Here is a 22,861-nt window from a genome sequence, read left to right as displayed (position 1 = left end):
ACATTTTAGCAAAATTATTGCAATTTCATATAAGCACAGATCGGGAACATCAACTTGCATGATTTGCTTCCAAATTTAGTCACAGCAAACTTATGAAAAAGCTTATGAAAGAAAACAGACTGGCTGTGTTATTTGAGCAGAAAATCACATTAGAGATCGCTAAACTTCAACTGACATGTTTGCCTTTTTCCATAATATAGAGAGAGCGCATGCGCATGGTTGCCAGATTGAGATGATTAAGTAAACAACTAAGCAGAAAATGTATCAATTTAAAAGAAAAAGCTCAGACTGCATCTGACATCTGGCAACCGCAGCCATGAAGGCTTGTGGAGGCTTGTTACTAATGCAAGACAACGCAAATGCCTAATTAAAATAAAGCCTTTTCAGGATAAATAACCAGCATGCAAATATCGCAGATGATTATGCTTAATAAATCGAGAGAAGCAGAAATTGTGATCGTGAATGTAATATGATTTATTGTGCAGTCCTCTTTGAACTGAACCAACACTGACTTGAGCTATATATGACACTGTTGTCTTTTACATCTTCTTTACATTAGAATTTAAATTGTCTCCATAGTTGAGTTTCCATAATTGATTCTGCTTTTTCCAGTTTATCACGGTGAAGCTGCCACAATCTGTATTGTATGAAGCGCTATAGAAATTAAGGTGACGTGATTTGACTTGACAAATCTAGTGTAGACAGCTCAAGCTGTTTCAGCATGACAAGGGACGCCCACGTACACATTAGGGCATGATTGATGACTTTCCGTGACTTTGCTCCATTACCTAATGAGTGCTACAATGACACGTTTATCTTGACTTTGACCAGAGGCGGACAAAGTACTCAACTCCATTACTTGAGTGAAAGTACAGATACTGCTGGTCAAATATTACTCCAAAGTTGTCAACTCCATTACTTGAGTGAAAGTACAGATACTGCTGGTCAAATATTACTCCATTACAAGTAAAAGTTGTCATTTTTACTCAAGAAAAAGTACAGAAGTACTTGCTTTTAAAAGTACTTAAGTACCAAAAGTAAATTTCCTTTCTTATGTCAATGCGCTGTTTTATTGTTGTACATAGTACTTGCAATACTTCTGAAGCAACTTAGAATACATTACACCTGCTGAATACAGTACAGTGAAATCCTGTAAGTACAGAGTAATAAGGAAGAAATAAAATCAAACCTGCTTTAAAACCAAGCAACACAACTGTAGCTGTATAACATTACAACAGCAACACTGCTTTAACAAAAAAGCAAAACAGCAAGACTTATTTGACATCAAAACAAACATTTTAAAAATGCTGTCTAATCGCTCTCGCTGTACTTTGATGTCACACACAGAACAGTCTGTGCAGTGCTGCTTCAGTCCAACACCTTTTGTGTTTTATTAGGAGATGCACAACAGTTTTTTTGTGGCTTTATAGCTAATATAAGGAAGTTAAAATGGCTTTATAGGTAATATTTTCACGTACACAATTTAGCAAAATCAGACAATATTGTGTGTAATGTATACCACAATATTAACTTCTTATTATTGAATTATTGCATTTGCAACTGGTCAGTGTTCAAAAAATGCTGGGAAATCACTTCATGTAGCCCTACAAGAGTGATTACTGATAAACTGTCTGAAAAAAAGAAAGTCACGTTTTAGAGAAGAAAAAAATCACCCACTGACTTTCAAAGCTGCTACATAGTAACAACTTTCTACTTCGAGGACCTTGATAGAAATGTAGTGGAGTGAAAAGTACAATATTTGTCTTTCAAATGTAGTGAAGGTAAAGTCAGTAAAAATAATACTCAAGTAAAGTACAGATACTCAAAAAGTGTACTTAAGTACAATACTCAAGTAAATGTACTTAGTTACTGTCCGCCTCTGACTTTGACGCATCAGTAACTGAACTGTCAATAACTGCATTTAAATCGCTGCACTAATCTGTGAATCTAAATCTGTTAAATGACTAACTCTGCATTAAATAATAGTGCATTTTCAATTGGACTTACACTTGCAGCTCTACAGCATGCTCACATGTGACAGAAGCTTGTACCACTAGCCCACTAATAAAAATGTTGTTTATACAAAATCTACACCTCTCATTCTTTTTTACAGGTTTGAATGTAGATCAGGCACAGTTTGAGGTGGCTTAAGCTCTCGGGCTTTGACAGAATTACTACAGTGCTATGATAGAGCTGGTGGTGAGAAGAAAATGTAAAAATAGATTGAGCTGATAACGACGGCTATATTTATACAGCCTTTTTCATCTCCGGGTTAGATTTTCCCTTCCATTATGGTTCATTTCCAGCACAGCAGTCCGCCAACCTTTAAGTATCTTCTCAATTATTAGTCTTCGAAACCATCGAAGGACACCTAAGCCACTTAATGAATAGTAAAATGAAGCAAAATGTTTCAACAATTTGATATTAATATTAGTATCTTCATAGTTAAAGTGACTTGTAGTTATTCTGCTATGAGACCTGTATGAGGGGAACTACGTATGATTCATACGTAGTTATGGATCACAGATCAGCCCCCAAAAAATTAATTCATTGTCATTTTAAATCTTTACCAATCTTTGCCACTATCCTTCAAACCACTGGATTTATCTGTTTGTCAGCAATAAGCAATCTTAATTATTATTACTTCTTCTTCTTATATTATTATTATTGTTATTATTCATAGTTATTAAAATACAACCAAATTTAGAATGATCACTTTTTCTTTTGTATATTTTAATAAGTACATGCATTTTACATAAATACCTGTTTATCTGTAATGCTGTATGACGATAGAACATAATTTCAGCAATATTTTTACATTTTATTTCACAAATGTTATTTGAAACATTAAAGTAGACACTTTACTTGCCTTTAATATGCTTTCTGTGTATATAAAATCACTTTCGTCAATTTCATTTGATGCACACTGAAGTGGGACGTCTTGTCTTTAATTTAAACTTTTGGTTGAATTATTTCTTTATCGTGTCCTGTAGTAAGTATTGGCCCTTGTATCCATGTATAGTATTTATAGTATTATTATTGTAAGTTTATTTTAAATTTCAGTTTATTTTATATTTCAGGTTCTTTTTACAATGCAACCCATTGCAAACTATTCTGATCATTTGTCTTGCACAAAGAACCTATTATCTCCAAAAAAGAATTATTTAACACAACTTCTGCTATTTACATAGAATTGTTTCAGCCAACCAAAACATGATTACTTGCTTTTTGCAGGTGTGCTGCCGATAACAAATAAGAAATCAAATACACTTGATTTTTTAGTTTATCTTGCACTGGCTGATGTTAGATTAACTATTACTGACACCTATGCAATAATAAATGTATTCCGTGAGGTTTTTCAGAATGGGCTGTTTGAGTGGAAATTAGCCAGAGGAGTAAGGGTCTGAAAACTGCATTTAAAAAGTAAATAGTAAATAGCTGTGTAAGGGGACTGATAAAATGTACTCACAGCTTAACCAAGTCATAAGTCTGCTTTTACTTATTATGTAAGTGGTTAATATTAAAGTAGTGGTTAAAATGTTAATTTGTCCAGCATTAGTTATTGAATTCTACAGAAAAAATAACAAACATGAAGGAGATGAGGGTGAATAAATAATTATATAATTTTCAATTATGAACTACACGTCTACCCTTCTTTTGACCACTGTATGTATCATTAACATTCCCATAACATGGCTTTAGGTTTAATACAGTTGAAACTTCTACCTTCAGCACACAAATTGGATGGATTTTAATATAGAAAGCTCTAGTGTTATTTCACTTGTCATTTTCGATGCTGGTTTTGTTGAAGGAAGGCCAGCTTTTAAGTTGTAAGTACATTGTTAATGAGATTTATGGAAGTGCAGCATCACAAAACATTTAATCAATATGTCCATCACAAGCAACTAGCTATAGATTTAAATTCTCCCTGTGTGTGTGTGTGTGTGTGTGTGTGTGTGTGTGTGTGTGTGTGTGTGTGTGTGGTGTTACTGCAAGCTTTCTGTGTTGATCCACTATTTACTGGATACTGGCAGCACTCAAAGTAATGAATAGATTGTGCTTAACTCCAGACTCAGGTAAGCTGTTATGAACCGCTACTTTCCAGTTTGCTTGATAAATATTAATGGCAGCGGAAGATGTTGCTAAAGAGGTTTATGCATCTTTTAAAGATGTCCTCCTCATTTGTGCTGGTTAATGGCACATTCGTTATTGCAAAATTTTCATCTATGCCTGTGGTCTTCACCATGGCACCAGGTCCTTGATTTCCTGCAGAATACAATCCCTGGTGTGTCATTAAAGGGATAGTTCACCCAAAAAAATTTAATTTGATGTTTATTTGCTTACCCCCAGGGCATCCAAGATGTAGGTGACTTTGTTTCTTCAGTAGGACACAAACAGAGATTTTTAACTCTAGCCGTTGGCTGGACAAATTTGGATTTGTCTGTGCATGTTTTTTTTACTCTCATAGATTTTGTTACCATTGCCATGCATTATACAACTGATAGACTGCAACGGTTTGAGTTAAAAATCTTCGTTTGTGTTCTACTGAAGAAACAAAGTCACCTACATCTGGGATGCCCTGGGGATAAGCAGATAAACATCAAATTTTCATTTTTGGGTGAACTATCCCTTTAAGAAACTGAGCAGCCTTAGGTAGGTACTCGGCAGCCCTTCCAAAAATAATAAAAAATAAACTCTTAAATCTGACGTTGCTAATTCGGTTTCATTATTTGTCATGTTCCTGAGTGCTCGACTCCTTTTAGCATTCCCCTCATTGCTAAAGAGGATACCCATTGATTGTTAGAATTTTTTGTCTTTCCTGTGTGCTGACTAGAGTTTGCATAGAGAACCTGCAGCCATTTTGATATTCAGATTAGAGGAAAAACATATTCCTGTTATCTCTTTTTGTGTATTTGTATTTTAATCCTGAGGCAGGGGTGTTTCCCCTGAGGAGGCAATTAAGGGAGGCAGTGCCTTCTCAAAAAACTTTATGAAAAAATAGTAAAGAAACAATCAAAATATGACGTTAAAAATTGTATAAATCAATCATTTTTTGAAAGTAGCACAGTCCAACAGTGAAAACCAGCAGGGAGAGTTACAGCGGGAGGCAGTGTCTCTCTTGCCTCCCCTGAGCCCATTGAGCTTTAACAGATCCCAAAAAGCATGTGGTGGATTTGGTGGGGTTTAATTAAGAATGAATGAGGGAAAATCAGGTGAGAGGAGGCAGTACCTCCATTGCACTTGTAATGCATGAGGAAGGCAAGGATCTTTGTGCAACAGTTTATTTGAAATACAAGCGAAGCTAATCCAAACAGATATGGCAGGTGATAAGACTCAAAACATACAACATAAATCCCAATATCCCTTAGATATGACATCTTTGTCAAGTCAACATAAAACTTTAAATAGCCTGAAAACATGATTTGTGTTTTATTTTAGAGAGCAATCAGCTTGATGAAATTAAAGGTCTATGACCAGAGTTTACTGAGTTTTAGTGACTGATGATCCAAAAATAAGTTGACAATTAAAAAGAACAGCTGAGCATCAGTTCATAAATAACATATATTGTTTAAATTGTTACTGCCTTGAGTTATTATTGTGGAATAAATGTAAAAAAAAAAATCATTATTATAGATTATTAATTAATCACATTAGTCATTGTTAATATAAAATACACAATAGAATTGTAATTTTTTTGTTTGTTTTGGACAGTGTAAGCAATGTTTATTGAACCAGGAATTGTTCAGCTGGGACATGAATTTGCATTTTATTTATACAAAATAAATAAACAAATCTGTGAGGACTTTTCCTCCTCGTTTCTCCCCTGGAGATGCGCCCAGAGCCACATGGGTTAAACTCATGCGAGTCGACATGTTTGGATAAAATATGGTAATGAAAGTGGTGGCAACAGATTGTAATGCATGCTTCAACACTTCAAGCAAAAGTCTGCCATAAACAACACTCATAAGCACGCTACAACATTCTACTCATTCGACATGTGTGTAGCAATAAATTGTAAAAACCTTCTGTTAAAAAATATGATAAGATTGGCTACCAAAAGATTGCTCGTGGTTACCAAAATTTGACCATAAAGAATATAGTGACAATGTTATTACAACAAATGTAGCTGTCCATCAATTCTAAGCAATGCTGTTTTCTGTACACAAAAAATAACCTTCCTGCTGTAAAGGGTACTGCTCAGAGCATGTAGCAATATCGGATCATTTAAAGGGATAGTTCACCCAAAAATTAAAATTAGCTAATTTACTAATTCTCAGGCCATCCCAGATGTGGGTGATGTTTGTTTTTCTGCAGGGAACACAAAATGAATACTTTTCAGAGCTCTCCATGTGTAAAAGTTAAAAGTGTTAATGTTATGTATTTCACCATGACTGTTGTTTCTGTTCAATTAATAATTATTGGGTGACCTCTGTTGGTGACCTCAGGTAATAAGTGGGTCATTAACCTCCACTCTCCTCTGTCCGCTAGAGAAATCTCGTGCTGAGAAGTGGTGTGTAAAATGCGCTGCTGACTTTCTACTCTGGAGCAGAGTTAGCATCGCTTTTGCAGCATCAAACCTGAATTATGCTGACAAACTTGTACAGTCTTTGTGATCTGCACTCTAAAAAAATAATGTGTTGGCTCAGCAAAAAAACACAGCTGTTTGCATCAATCATTTTGATTCATGACAATGAAATTATGTTCAACTTACAAACTGCACTGAGCTAGAGGAACCTAATATTTTGTAGCAAAAGCAAATTGATTTAGTTGAAAAAAAATCAATGTGAGTCAATGTGTTTTCCTCCATGTAGTCTAATCTTCAGCACAGCAGTAACCACAAACATGTAACATAACAGATACTCTTTTAAATGTTAGCATTAAACACTAGCAGGTCTATCCCCAACAGGTCTAAAAACACATAAAACAACACTTAATTTATTTATTTTTTTCTCTTTATCCAATCCTATGCAAAGATTGCCGTGAACTAGAAATCAACTACCCAATTTCCAAATGAATAAGACAATTTTATTAAGTTACATTACATACAAGGAGCCAGGGGTTGGCCACCACTGACCTAAGCTTGGCCACCGTTTGGTCACCCCACTCAAAACTGCAGTTTTTGTCCCCTTTTCCTTCACAAGAAATGCATTTATTAAGACGCAGAACCGGCGTATTTCTTTGCATCCACATCGAACGGGAGACTTCAGACGCGTACTTCAACTTCGCCTCCGCAACAGAGCCGCGGAAAAGGTACAGCAGCCAAATAAGCTTCAGTAGAACAACAGTGAACGTCTGATGAGATGTTGCTAGGCTGACAGTAAAACAAACTTTCCTGTCCTGTCAACCCTCTTACTGTGCTCACGGCACACACTCTTCAACTGTACACGAATATGCGGCGCACGCTCTGATCGCTTCATCATAAATAAGCGCAGAAGAAACTATGAGCATACAACGTAGTTCTGTCTTCAGTTAAGTAATGAAATTACCAAAAAAGTGCAAACTGTGCATGCATGTATGTATGCATTACATTTCAGAATGTCTCTCAAATGCATGTACTAAAATATATTCTGCAAATCCAGATCATAATATAAGGCGCAAGCTGATATGTTTTTTTAAATTTGTAATTTAATGCACAAGTAAATGTGAGCACAGTGCACTATAGTATATTGAATTAATGAAGATTTCTGTGCCACCAGCAGACTGGTTGCTGGCCCCCTGAATTATTTTTAGATGTTGTGCTCAACCACATCTATTAACCATAAATCAATGCATACTCTTGCTATGTTGTACTCAGTTTGATAGGGAGACTGAGGATTGTTATAGAGTAATGTTTAGTCAGGTTAATTGTTGCAAAACGCATTACAAGACTCTCTGTACTTTTTTTTACCAAGTGCAAATAGAAAATAGTGAGGAGATGTGAAAGCATCTATTGTGAAGAGACTTCTTAAGAGTCACAGAGAACAGTCACTGTGGAGGAGTGAGCATTTGATTCTCCCAACATATGTGCCAACACCGACATTAAAAAAGGGTCTCAGAGCAATTAACTGATCATGAAGTTGATCATGAGTTATATAAAGCCTCATAGCAATGACTTTAAAAGTATCACTACTTTTTGTTGTCTTTAAGGTTATTTGAAGTGAATCTTACACTCTGTTGCATCCAGTGGGGACATAATTATGGATTATAATGACTTATACTGTCTTTTTACGCATTGCGTTGCATCGCGCCACGTAAACATAAAACGATGTCTGCATTTGTGATCGGAGAAATTACAAACAACAAGCCCTACTCTACACTGCTAAAAAAACTCACTTTAAATATATAAAATATAAAAACTCTTTAAATATAAAAAATGTACTTACAAAGTAGTTTCGCTTTCACAACGAAACACACAGCGCCTTCACGACATGGTGGCAACAACAATACTACAGAGAGAATAAAAGTTACGCCTTCTTTCTTTGCGTGAACATTTGGGCTGCGTTATGCAAATATTCCCACATCGTGACATAGACATGTGGGGGCGTGTTAGAACGAGCTGTTTTAGGGGGGCGTGGCTGACTCTGAACTTTTATAAAGAATATCTCTTTGGATTTGAGACTTTAGTCTTTGCAACTTTACAGAGCTTCTTTATGCACCAAGAGCTTGTAACACTCCAAAGAGAAAGGAAACATTTAAATTGCATCATATGACCCCTTTAAAACCCTCCTGATTTTATAAGTCCTGGAATTTATTTTAGTAGTTTAAAAGCTAAAAAGGGGCATTTTGGAGCATGCCAGAAAACAAAAAAGTCAACGAGAGCTAGGCTAAATTTAATAATAATTAACACTCCCAAGGTGCTGTTGATACATTCAGACTTCCAAAAAGAAGTTTTGTATTGTCAATGCAGTGATGAAAACGTCCAATTTGTGGAGCTGTTGTGAATGATAATAGTCAGGCATTATTCTCCTGTCAGTCTCCACTCTCTTCTTATCTAAAACAAGATTTTACACCTCTATTCAGCACGCTGTTTATACGGCAAAGCCACATTTTGTGTTCTCGTGAAATGCAAAACTGAGTGGTTGAAAACAGGTTAAGGGTTGGATTATTCATTATGATAAATAAATGACAGGATAGTGTTTCACATGCTGTCAAATCTATTCTGTGAACCAGTACTTTGGAGTGGAAGAAATGAAAAACAATGCATTACAAATGACTTGCTTGTGATGGAGAGAGTTGCTTAGAACCAATCATTTGGAACATTTTTCTGCTTCTGTTTCTATTAAAATTAATTGTGCAGATAAAAATTTTATTCATTTATCATTTAGCAAATAAAATGGTTGTATTGCTTTGTACGTGGCTGTTTACAAAAAATAAATGTTTAAGTTTTTAATAGTTTATTAATTTAAAGCACTTATAAAGTATATATATATTTTTGGGAGTTTTTAACCACTGTTTCATAGTATGCAGTATATGCAAGTAGTTTCATACTTAAAGTTAACATTGTAATGGTCAATTAATTTTACTCAGCCATGAAAATATAGAGAGAACAATGAAGAGATGATAGAAAATGACAAAACGAGAACAGGTAGGAATGGCTTACACAGGACATTATGACTAAAAATGGCAGGTTAGAGTATTGCAGATTTAACATTTATATATTTTGTGAAATATCTTATCAGTTTACTGTAGCACAGAGATAAGAAAGCAAATGCGTCCAGAGCGGGTGAAGAAATGAACAGCCACAGAAGATATTATGACTTAAAAGGAGTCATGTGTAGTTGTTTTAGGTGTAGTTTTTTCACCAGAAACAGTCATGATTTTGTAAAAATGTTCTAAAATTGTATCTAGCTCTTTGAACGAAATGCTACATTTTTGTCTGTGTCTGTCAGTACAGGAAGAATTGGCCTTTCAGTATCTGCTCTTCTCTCCTCCTCGGCTGTTTATGACTGACAGAGCCAGCGAATGGGGCTAAGCATGTACAGTAATGATGTAAAAACAAGCATCTGTCTTTTTAAAGTGACAGTCATATGCAAATGCGTTTTAGCTCCTTGTGACATCACATACTCACACATTCCAAACAGGCTGTTGAAACTTGTTTACGCAAAGCTATTTTTGCAGTGAGGAATGAGGAGTTTAAACTCTGTAACTTACAGGACATTTTTATAGTACAATGATCTCTTAATTGTCAAAAGCATATAATAGCTTGAATTAATCGTTTGACAGCACTAGTATTTTCACATAGACAGTTGCTGTCATATCCCATAACCTCATAATCCAGAGAGAGAAACCAAAATACACACAGAATGATGGATGTGAAGATGTCGTGGAGGATTGTAAAGATATTTCACTGAAACCTGGCCTTCATTACATTTATTTAGTTTTATTCATTTTTGCATTTATTCATGGTCAATGTCAGTTAACATTTGTTAATGTATTCAGCTAATAGTTTTAGAGGACTGTCATTTTTGCTAGTTCCCTATGTCAATAAAAAATAAATGTATCAAACTGACAACTTGCTGTATTTTTTTTTAAATTAGTATATTTGTATATGCCTGATGAAGGTCATGGGACCGAAACGTGAATAAATCTATTTTTTGGATATGTTCGCAAGTATACTGACTGTGTGCAGGATTTATTTGTTTATTTTTATGTAAAAAGAATGTTCTCTTTCATTTTTTATTTATTTATTTGTTTATTTTTAATGAGAGAGAACCCCGTTTGGTGCAGACCCTATTGGGGGGAATTGTAAAGATGAATTGGGGGTCCTTCAGAGACTTTAGCTCAGCATCATCTTCACAAACTTTTAATTCTTCCAGAAGCATCTTGTGATCTTTTTAGGTGTGAAGATGCCACACCCTCAGGAGGTGAGCGAGGCAATAAGGAATTGCACTTTTGGAGGGAACGTTTATGATACTTTGTCTTCTGTTTGCATATGAAATTTAATTGGGTGATAGGGGAAAAACGTTCAAGATTCTTATAATACTAAGATGTAAAGGAGTTTGCCGAGAGTTAATACAAATGACAAATTACATTAATACAAAATTAACAGGAAAATCATGAGATGGGAAGATCTGATGTTTGCTTGCTTTGTGCTTATATATTTCTCAAGTGGTTATATATAATGTATAGGATTAAAAGGATTTAATTGTCTGTTTCAAAGTGATTTTCTTTCTAAATTCCTTTGGGCTGTAAAACAGTCTTATCTCGCTGGTGTGTCTTTGCTGCTCTGGAAAGCAGAGGACTGGCTCTGGAGCTGGGTGTTAGTTGCAGGTTGCAGTTCCTCTGACAGCTAGTTTGGTTGATGGGTGATGGGTCTTATGGATTTTTTATTAAATATAGCAAATCATTTAGTGTCTTATCTTTCTTAGACACTACATCACCCAGTGCTTTTGCCATAAATGTATTGCCTTGCCCTGATGAAATCAATGGAGATATCAAACATATGATTGTAAATGTATAGGCCGAAATTAAAATCAATCAAATCAATCAATGATAATAATAATCCTTTGGCAAAACAAGCTGAAAAAGAAGTGACTGTGTCATTCAGTATGGATAAAAACAGCTGACTGTTTGTGAATTCTGAAGTCTCTATTAAAATTGCCATAATAATGAGATGCAGCATATTAACAGGATTTTGAAAAATCTAATTTATTAAGTTCACAAGTGCAGCTTGGAAAAGAGATAAGAATTTTCCATGAAGTTGGAAAAAATGGTAGTGCAAAGCAAGACAATTAAAGCATGCTGGATTTTCTGAGATATTCAAATTAACACCTAGGAATAAGAAATGAAGTAAATCCTTATGTGCATTTGCATATTACATGTTCACATAGCCAAATGGAAAGCAACATATCAAATAGGTGAACTCTTAACTGGAAGGTTTACTCTAGACCGAGCCAACAGCCCTTGAAATAGGGTGAAACTTTAAATGAGTCAGTTCCATCAAGCTGTTTTATATTATACTGTACATGTGCATTCAGCAAGTTCTTGAGTTTGGACATTTTCTTCAAAGAAGTTTTTGATTACCCATTTATTTTAACTTGTGAATTTGAACTTATTATGAAACTAAAATACACCTTTTGGGCTTTAAGAACTACACTTTAAGAACTTTAAGAACGACTTATGAACTTCTGCTTTCATTCTCCTCTCCACAGGAATTGCGTACAGAGAGTGTCTGGACAATGGCACATGGGCACTGAAAAGTAACTACTCCAACTGTGAGCCCATTTTAGAGGAAAAGGTGGGTAAATGTGCAATAAAACCTGAACTGGACATTAATTTGATGGATTATTAACTTTTTTTCTTTCTTTCTTGCTTTCTTTTCTTATGCCTTTACATGAAGTTTTAAATACAGCTGTCAAGTGAGTTACAGTAAATTTGACACCCTTCGTTTGATCTGTTTTCCAACAGGGAATGCTGCAATAACATTTCTCCCATTGTCCTCTGCACCAGCTGCAGTGTTTACTCTACTGTTGGTTCATGTTTGAATATGTTCTTGAATGTGAATATATGAAACTTGAATATGGTCTTTTATAAGTCAATAAGATTAAAATAAATAAATGAAATACAATAAAAATAAAATATAAAAATATATATAAAATAATAAATAAATATATAAACTAAAAAAATAAAATAAATTAAAATAAAAAAATTATTCTCTTTGCCAGATTTGTGCAATATATATTTTATTTAATTACTGAAAGCAACTGCAAATGTTTGATCAGATATTGCTATGTAAATGCTTTTACTTTATGTTGTTTACAGAATCCACAATGCCTCTGGCCTTACATTCTGAATGACATGCATAGCATGTAATCCATTTGGCTCAATTATTTTTCTATCATCGCATGTTACGGAGTAGCCTATATTTGACATAAAAAAATAGTAAGCATATACATAGTATTGGATGCTGTGTAACTGATATATAGTCTTCATCTTACTTCTCACTTCACATGACTTCTATGCATTATGCAAAAGCACAATTGGATGGCTTTAGTGCTGTGTCACAAGTTTTGTGACCTCATTCAAGGACTCATGAGAAATATAGAAATTAATCTGTTTCTAGTCTTTTGGAAGCTTCCATAAAATATTGGTCACTGAGTAACAGCTATTGATTTGTGCCATAATTGCAATCATGTATTATCATTTCATATGTTAGGACACTGAGTTCCTTCTTTAATCTTTTTTATTTATTTATTTTTTTTTTTTTACAGAGGAAGTACCCCATGCACTACAAGATAGCCCTCATCATCAACTACTTTGGGCACTGTATATCTGTTGGAGCTCTCGTTATCGCCTTCATTCTCTTTCTGTGCTTGAGGTAAGTGTGTTGGTGTATTTTCAGCACCATACATTCTCAGAAATGGCAAAAGCTGTCACTGGGGCTTTTCCTTTTCAAAAGGTACATTTTGTACCTAAAGGGTCCATTTTGGTACCTCAAAGGTATATATTAGTACTTAAAGTGTACATATTTAAACCTAATAGGTACAAAAGTATACCTTTTAAAAAGGTACCGGCCCAGTGACAGCTTTTGTACCTTTATTTCTGAGAGTGTAGTGTGAGAGTAATACCTTGTGCTGAGGCCGTGCTTAAAGTTAAGAAATGCTAATTCAATGAAGGAAAAATGTATATATCATGAAAATGAAGGAAACTTAGATTCTAATGAGGATCATATATACGCAGTTTCTGCCAATATTTACTCTAATTGGATGAGCTAAGGTTGCTGATGTGATGCCCACACAAACCTCAATATTTTGATAGCACCACAGTCACAGTGTTTCCACTCCTCAGGTGAAATTGACGCATGAATCACTTGAAAAATAAATTAAACACATAATCTTTAAATATGCAGGCTTCATAGAAAGTTTTACTGAACATTTCTTTAAATACATACATACAGAATTCTTAATCTTTTAGAAACGACTGTTGTTGCTAACTCTGTCTCTGGCTCCTCTTTGCACAGTTTCATATTCATGCATATGTAAGTCCTTAATCAGCTCATGCAATGCTAAAACTGTGTCACAGTGTAATTTCTGAAATGACTGTTTCATTGATTTATCTGTTTAAATTCAAGGAGCATCCGATGCCTTCGCAACATAATCCACTGGAACTTAATTACGACTTTCATTCTGAGGAATGTAATGTGGTTTTTGCTTCAACTGATTGACGAAAACATTTATGAGACGAATGAGGTATGAAACTCTTCTAAACTTACTTTTCAGCCTATTAGTAGGTTTCTAACATTTACATTTATAATGTTGCCAGTCGATTCCTCACCAATATTGTATTACTGTATTACTGAAGGTATAGCATGGGGTATTTTTTCTCTGTAAAACACTTTAGTGTTACTTTAGTCTGCTGGTATCTAGTGCCTCATTAGAGTCTTCCAGCATTTTTCTTTCAAACTTGACAAAGTAATTGACAGTGAAGAGAAGAGATCAAAAGTCAAACTTACTTCAATTTGCAGTGTTTCTAACATACAATGCTAATTTAGACTCTAAAAATGACTGTTGTCGAAAGCTTCACTGAAGAACAAAGGAACAATGTGTTCATTGAGAGTGACATGAGAGGAGTGCTTTCCAAAGCAAAAGACAATTTTTGTCAAATGTAATTTCAAAATATACACTTTAGGTACTAACACGTACCATTTAGGGGTAAATAAGGTACAAAGATGTACCTCTTAGTTTACAGTACTGCCTCAGTGACAGCTTGTACCTTTTTCTGAGAGTGTACAGTCAAAACAACAGAACTGATAGATGCTGTTTCCATGAGTTTAAGTTACAGCACCTTATAAAACACATTATAAAATGTTTGAAAAACCTGTGACGTGAGGTTGTTTTATGACCTATAAAAGGTTTTATTTTAGCATCAAGTCTGTAAAAGGTTTGCAGTGTTGAAAAACGTCCTTATATTCACCCCAATTAACACCCTGTTCCTTTCTCTCTGTACAGCCCTGGTGTCGTCTTATAACAACAATCTATAATTACTTTGTGGTGACCAATTTTTTCTGGATGTTTGTGGAGGGCTGCTATCTTCACACGGCTATTGTGATGACATATTCCACAGACAAGCTTCGGAAATGGGTCTTCCTTTTCATCGGATGGTGTGAGTTGATTTCTCTACACAAGTCTGCTTATTTTGAAAGGCTTAATCATCTGCAATTTGCACTGAATAAGAAAGCTGAAACGTAGTCTGCTGTTCTTTTTGGTTTATTTGGAACATTTCCGTCTTTCATGTGATTCTTGTGAATATCACAAAGCATTTGGACATTGCAAAGGTACTTAATATGCCACGTAGAAGAAACACTTTTGGCTTGATGCCACAGAGTGCTTCCAAGGTGAGGATGAGCACACAAAAGCATTAGTTAGCATGCTAAGAGTTTAAGCTAACATAGCTTATCAGCTAACACTGTTTAGTGATAGCCTGTGAAAAGCCCACATTTTTTTTATTTCATTGACGTGGGCAACAGGGATGACATAGATTAGGTGTCACCCGGTTTTTAAAGATTGTGTAAAATGCAAACATGTTTAAAGGTCACACTGGGTGTAATTTTATCATTCAGTGGCATATGGGCATGAGTTACATTTTAGTTAGTATTATTGGTATTGTTACTATTACTGTTGTTGTTAATGACCAGGATAGGATGGTCAGTCACAATAAAACTCATTTTTCCCATAACTCATTGTCAATAATGCATCCTTGTAAATTCAGTAACAAACAAGAGCAGCAACTGCATCTCGCAATGTTCAAGAAAGCAGTGTCAATTTTGACAGCAAATTTTGATTTAGTTTTAGTCATAGTCTTTTGACTAAAATGGCATTTATTTTTAGTCATATTTTAGTCTTCTGAATTGTTTTTAGTTTTAGTCTAGTTTTAGTCAACTAAATCTACAGTAAATTGAATCGGCTAAAATCTAATGGGTTTAGTTAAAGTGCATTTATTAAGCATTTCTCCAAAATTTCCAAACTCATTATATAGGTTTGATATTAAGGTTTTATCATGATAGACACCGATTTTACTGCGGTGACACACAACATGGCTTTATGTTAAAATTAAATAAAACCACTTCTCATAAAGAACAAGAACATGGTCTTCTTTTTAATGAAATACCAATGTTATATAGGCTAATTATGCATTCTTTATAGCAACTTGTTTACCATATTCTTCATTCTTTCAAGCAGACATATGTATCTCTTACACCCACATATTGACATTTTTTTACGTTTTATGCGACGTGCAGCAAGTGTAGGCCTGTGTTAGCTTATGTCCCGCTGGTTCATATGTACGCATCTAACCTCCGAACCACGCAGCAGATTCGTTCTAAACGAATCTCTTCCCAAATCGTCATTCCCTAACATTTTCGTCTCGTTTTTATTCGTTGACGAAAATGTCAATATATTTACGTCATAGTTTTTGTCATTCAAAAAGAGGTTTAGTTCGTTATTGTCTCGTTGTCGTCGGTGAAAAAAATGTCGTTGACAAAAAATATGACGAAATTTATTAGTCAACGAAATTAACACTGCAAGAAAGTCAAGATCTGATCATCTTCCTTGCCTCATAATTGAACCAGATCAGTATATTTGAAGTTCTTTGTGGGGACCCAGACAAACAGAGGGGTGCTTTATCTAATTACAATACCCTTAAAACATTAGATCTCTTAGAAATGGAATGTGCTAAATCAACAATGAACTGACTTTAACTGAAAAAACTAAACAATATAAAGCAATTTAAAATGGTAAAACTTTACAGTATTATGTAAACAAATATGTGCAGTGTGCTGAAGAATGTGTGTCCTGTCATCCCTGTTACTCTGGTCAGTCCTGTGACAATGACGTCAATCCTGTTACTATCATTAATTTCATAAAAATGTAAAAAAAATTTGGAAATTGGAAAGGTTTTTCCATTGTAACTTTAACTATATTTTATTTTGGACAAAGCCCTTTTTTTAATATCTCTCTTGTAAAAATATATATTTTTCTTAATTGACATGTGGTCACCCTCCAAAATTAGGATGTTTTTGGTTATCTGAATGACAAATATAAAAATATATATATAAAAAAGAAAGTACTAGATTTGAAACAGTCCCAGTGAAAAGAGGGACTAAAAGTTGTTTAGTTTCAGAAGATATTCATCAACTCAGGTCATATGGATTACTGTTGTGTTTGTGTTCTGTGTTTTTTAAAGCATCAACTTTTGGATTTCTATCTAGTAACTTTGCTGCTGACGTAGTGTATGGTTAGCATGATAGCCAGCCTTTGAAGGTGATTGAGAACAAGGTCTCAATGCTGAGACACCAAAGTCTCTGATTTAGTCAGAATTATCCAATCATTGAGGTAATTCAAGACACGCAAGCCCTGGAGTCACAGTCGAGTCAGAAGCAGCTACGGCCAGGCTAAAAGAAAGAACCTAAAATTGGTAAGCTTTTCCGCCAGAAGAAACCTGAGGAAGTTCTTGTGTTTCTGAATGATTCAAATATGAAAATCTTCTACATCTTATGCATCGTTCAGAACATAACAAACCAGTCCCCTGGTCGAATATGAGTCATAATGTGTTTTTGCATCAACATTCTGAAACTGCTCTTTGTTAGAGTGAAGTTCTGCAAACACTACAGTCAAGTGGCCGATCTCACAAACTGAGTGTTTGGTGGCACAAAGCGCCAAATCAGTCACAGTCTAAGCTCTTTGACTGCCTCTGAAGTCCAGCCAGCACAGATATTCCTCAACCATATATTTGAGGAGATTAACCTGGTATTGTTGCACAAGGCACATTTAATTTTCCATTCAGGGCTGAGGTTGTCCTGCAAGGCTGCGCTTTCCAAGAGCTGAATATGAAAAAAGATTTCATTTCAAGTCATTTCAATCGCTCAGTGTCTCATTTCAACTCAATCTCAGTATAACCCTGATTAAAGGGATAGTTCATCCCAAAATACAAATTCTGTCATAATTTATTCAACCTCATGTTGTTATAAACCTCGGGAGTTTCTTTCTTCTGTTGAACACAAAAGAAAATAATTTAAAGAATGTTTGTAACCATTAGCCATTGACATCTATAGTATTTTTAACCTATACTATGTAAGTTACTGTTTGGATACCGACATTCTTCAAAATATCAGCTTAATTGCAGACAGTTTAATTGTGATGACATTTGCTGAACTCAGGTATTGATTGCATTGAGCTGAAATGTCAAATTAGTGCTGTCATACAGGTCATGCTAATTATAAAATGCTTCCATTTTTCATTACGTGTTCTATAATTTTATTATATGCAATATGCCATTTTAAATATCTGAGCTCTTTATATTTAGAAACGCAACACAACCCAACACAACTGGTGTCAACATTCTGAAAATGAGTGAATTTCATTGTCTTAAACAACAGATTGTTTAACATAATTAAGGACTTGAAAGATTCTGACACTAATGCAATTAAATTCGATAAAGTATTTAAAGTGCAGTACAGATTATTGTGAAGAGCTCCACATAATATTTGGAGGGATGCATTATTGAAAATTCTAAATGCCATTCCAAGGACTTGTGTAAACTGTTTGATATTTGACATTCACAGCGTTCTCTGTCTGTGTAACTAGAGGATGCTGTGGGTTTTCAGTGCTGTCTGTAGGCAGCAGTCCACCAATGCAGTTAAGCACATCCAGACCACATACAACTGTAAAGTTTCAGGAGTGACAGCTATATTTAAATATGGGAATGAATGCCATAAATTACAGTTTTGTGTGTGTATGAAACAGAACTCACTTTTGAAACTAAAACATTTTAAATTAGAAATATCTTGGTTGCATGTGTAACCCTCGTTCATCTTCTCCGTTTTCTCCATTCCCTCCTTCAGGGAACGAGGGTTACACACGTAACTGAGACGTTCCCTTTCAGTCGGTCACTCTCGTCATCACGTCAATGACTGATGAATTGGGAATCCCTACCAAAGCGCCATGGATGATGCCGCTTCCAGTGTCCTGTGCGAGCCTCCTTTTTGGTGTAGGCCGGGGCTCGCAACAAGAAGACCAGTCACTGTTGTCGTAGCACTACCCACTCAGTGAGATTGGATAACACTGGGAAAACTTACCCGTTCCACTTGGAACAGGAATGTTGCAGAAGCCCCATCCTTCCTGAAGGGTTTTCGGAAACACTTACACATATGGACAAACCTTAGGTACTGTGACAAGTCGGCTGCCTCTCCCTAATTATCATCATCACCCAGTCCCTTCATCGCCGCCCTTCGCCAGGCTCCCGACGAGAGTGGGTGCGTGAGAGAGGAGGGGCACTGAAATAGCCAGGGCAGGTGACGTGTGATGGGGCACACCTGAACCGAATGGAGCCTCATCACCGCCGCTGTTTAAATGCCGAACGCACCTCTCCTCGGGAGACTGGTCTCTTCCCCGTGCATGCACGCTGGTGACCTCGTGGGTCCAGGAAGGGTGCATCAAGGGACTCCCGTGCCGCCAGATTCGGGAGCTACTGGACCCGCGGTCCGGATGAGAACCGCCCGCGTTACACAGCCATCGGGCCAGGATGCCGGGCTGTCTAGTCCCTTCACACACCGTGGGCCAAGGCGAGAAGGATGTAGCCGCTAGAAGAAGCTGCCGCCCCTCGCGCCCTGGACTGGAGAGGGGAGCGCGTGTGGCCGCCGGACTCCGCCCCTTACCTGGACCCTTCCTTCCTGACCACTGCCCTACCCTGCATGAAGCCCGCAGCACGACGAGGACACCAGATCCCCTGTTTTATTTTGGACACTTGATTCCCCTTTTTTCCCTGGACACTTTGTTGTTTATATTATTTTGGTTAATAAAAGCTTCTCCGAGGCCTGACGCCACACCCACTGTGTCTGTCGTGTGCTCCTCCCGTGACAGTACATATGGAAGATTTAGAGCCCAAAGGGCAGAACCTTGTACTGATATGCACGTCCTTCGAACACAAACCGCAGAAATGGTCTGGGGTGTGGAAGGATCGACACATGAAAGTATGCCTCCTTCAGGTCGATCGCTGCAAACCGATCTCGGAGATGGGTGCACCTGAAGATGCGTTTCTGTGTCAACATCTTGAACGGTAATTGGTGAAGGGCCTGGTGCAAGATATGCAGGTCTAAGATCGGTCATAACCCACCGCCTTTCTTGGGTAGAATGAAGTAGAGGCTGTAAAACCCCGTCTTCATATCGGCTGGAGGGACTGGTTCTATCCCATCCTTCGCTAGTAGGACTGCAATCTCCACATACAAGACATGAGCATTGGCTGCCTTCACTGATGTGAAGTTGATGCCCCTGAACTTGGAGGGACGCAAGCTCCGCAGGAGCCAGCGAGACAGTCTGGGTAGTGCTTGCCAGGCACCCAGATACCGTACAAGCGGGACCAGCGGGACCAGCGGAACCACCGATGTACCCGCAGTGGGGGTTTGGTCCGTTCGTGACTCACCGTGCCCTCTTGGGACCCAGAGTTAGAGAAAACCACTCTATTGTCGAGATTTTTGGAAACAAAAGATTCTCCACTGGCCCTCCTCCGAGGGTGGGAGAGGTGCGTTCACAATCTCCCGAAGAGCAGTTCCCTCCCTCGCTGGGCCGCCCGTCCCGGGGCCTCTTGCTCTTCTGCTTACCGCCAGATTTCACCGGCTCCACAGTGCTACTTGACTGGAGGCGGATGCAGGGGGCCACCCTCAGTGACGAGCTGGCTGGGGTGCTGTGGTCAGCAGACCGGTGGAGGCAGCAGCTGCCTGCCAGGGCAGGACGTGTCGGATCACCTCAGTCAGCTCCTGTGCAGCCGAGAACTGCTGGGCAAAGTTCTTGACTGTGTTGCCAAAGAGGCCGGTCTGGGACATGTGGGCCTTGAGGAACCAATCTTTGTCGACGTCCCTCATGTTGGCCAGACACAGCCAGAGGTGGCACTCCTGGACCACAGGTGTGGACATCGCACGACCCAGAGAACTTGCGGTGACCTTCATCACTCGGAGCGTGAGGTCAGTTGTGGTTCAGAGCTCTTTCAGAACTTCCGGATCATGACCACCCTCGTGCAGGTCTTTCAGTGCCTTAGCCTGATGCTCATGCACCTCCGGGAAAAATGGCACTGGGGTGGGGCACAGAGAACCTGCCACCCAGAGAAACCAATTGTCCAACCTTGAGGGTTTGGGAGATGGTGGAGGTTTCCACTCAAGCCCTACCCTTTCAGTGGCCTCGGAAATCATAGCCGCCATTTCTGGATCCAACTGAGGCTTTGCTACTGTCCCAGAGAGTTACCCTATGACTGTTACCCTCAGACCGCCCATGCTACTGCCTGAAGTAGCCCCTGCCTGACTGCCACCAGGATGAAAACTAGATCGACGCCCATTTTGAGGTAATGGAGCCTGGTCTGCAAGATGGTCAGATGATCATCTTCCCGCAATGAGAACATGACTCATCCATGAACGCCACCTCAAAGTGCTTAATGCCCAGACACGTAAGGCAGCAATCGTGACCATCACCCGGCGCAAGGTAATGACCGTATCCAGAAACGCGACTTAAAGGGACTTACAATTTAGGAATACAACAAGCAATTTACTACAAGATGGCAATAAACACGATAAGTGCCTGTTATATAAGGTTTCAGTCATTGTTCAAAGTAGTAAAAGCTAGGACAGGAAGGGATAAGGATAGTAAGAGAACAGAAAAGGTTAAAGAATATAATTTTTTATGAGGAGGCAGTTAGATGCTTACCGAAAAGATGTCTTTTCAGTTGTTTCTTGAAGATTGTGAGGGATTTGGCTGTCCGCATGGAGTTAGGAAGGTCATTCAACCAACGGGGTATGGTGAAAGATAACGTCATTTTGTGTCTCTCTGCAATGGGATCATGAGCTGCCACTCATTTACTGACCACAGGCTTCTGGAGGGGATGTAGACGCTTAGAAGAGAGTGGAGGTAGGAGGGTGCGGAGCCCTTGGCTGTTCTGTAGGCAAGCACCAATGATTTGAACTTGATGCGAGCTGCGACTGGTAGCCAGTGCAGAGAGATGAGAAGCGGTGTGACATGGGCCCTTTTGGGCTCATTGAAAACAAGATGTGCTGCTGCCTTTTGAATAATTCCCAGAGGTTTGATTGCACATGTTGGGAGTCCAGCCAGAAGAGCATTGCAATCGCCCAACCTAGAAATGACAAGGGCCTGGACAAGAAGCTGTGTAAAGACAACACAGTATAACACAGTAAGGAAGCTGTGTGCCGTGTGTCTGATGCACTGTTGATCTTGTTGTGGAAGAAGACCATTTTGGCAGCGTGAACTTTGGTGGAAAATTAAGATAGCAATGACTGATACCTGCTGAGATCAGCAGTCTTTTGATTTGTGCCACTTTCTCTCCGCTGCCCTGAGTTTATTCTGATGTTTGCGGAGGACATCGGTTAACCAGGGGTTGGAAGGAGTAGCACGTGCTGGTCTGGAGGAAATAGGACAGATATTGTCTTGGCAGCTAGTTTGGGTAGTACATATTGTATCTGTAGCACAATTCCATCTAATGATAAGAAATGTGTGGGGGTGGGAAGGAAGGATGATACCACAGAGGAGAGTCGAGAAAGAGAAAGAAACCTCAGATTTCATCAAAACTGGCAGAGGGGTTGGTGGGGTGGAAGAAGGTAGATGTAGATTAAAAGTAATAATTAAATGATCCAAAACATGCAAGGGTTTGTCCAAGATGTTATCTGTGATACAATTGCATGTAAAGATGATATCAAGCTGGTTACCTGATTTATGGGTATTTGTGGTGTTGAGTCGCTGAAGGTCGAAAGAGGCTAGGAGAGAGTGGAAGTCAGCAGCAAATGGCTTATTATTGTGGATGTTGAAGTCACCAAGAAGTAGGGATGCACCGAATGTTCGGCAACCAAAATTACGTTCCGAATAAGCGAAAAGACCGAATAAATTGTACT

The 22,861-nt window shown here is 37.8% G+C and overlaps 1 protein-coding gene across 1 annotated transcript in view; it reads left to right on the top strand.

The window, feature by feature from the left end:
• The first annotated feature begins 10,826 nt into the window (after window positions 1–10,826).
• The window catches only part of LOC107593817 (corticotropin-releasing factor receptor 2-like), a 43,429-nt gene continuing 31,394 nt past the window's right edge, over window positions 10,827–22,861 (top strand). The window contains exons 1-7 of the mRNA XM_016283696.1: window positions 10,827–10,844; window positions 11,178–11,250; window positions 11,349–11,426; window positions 12,126–12,217; window positions 13,191–13,297; window positions 14,051–14,168; window positions 14,928–15,081. Of these exons, the coding sequence (XP_016139182.1) occupies window positions 10,827–10,844; window positions 11,178–11,250; window positions 11,349–11,426; window positions 12,126–12,217; window positions 13,191–13,297; window positions 14,051–14,168; window positions 14,928–15,081 (640 nt within the window). The remainder of the gene's footprint in view (window positions 10,845–11,177; window positions 11,251–11,348; window positions 11,427–12,125; window positions 12,218–13,190; window positions 13,298–14,050; window positions 14,169–14,927; window positions 15,082–22,861) is intronic.

This window comes from Sinocyclocheilus grahami, unplaced genomic scaffold (genome assembly GCF_001515645.1).
Source record: "Sinocyclocheilus grahami isolate Dianchi unplaced genomic scaffold, SAMN03320097.WGS_v1.1 scaffold176.1, whole genome shotgun sequence".
NCBI classification, from domain to species: domain Eukaryota; kingdom Metazoa; phylum Chordata; class Actinopteri; order Cypriniformes; family Cyprinidae; genus Sinocyclocheilus; species Sinocyclocheilus grahami.
This window is presented reverse-complemented; position numbering and strand designations above follow the sequence as displayed.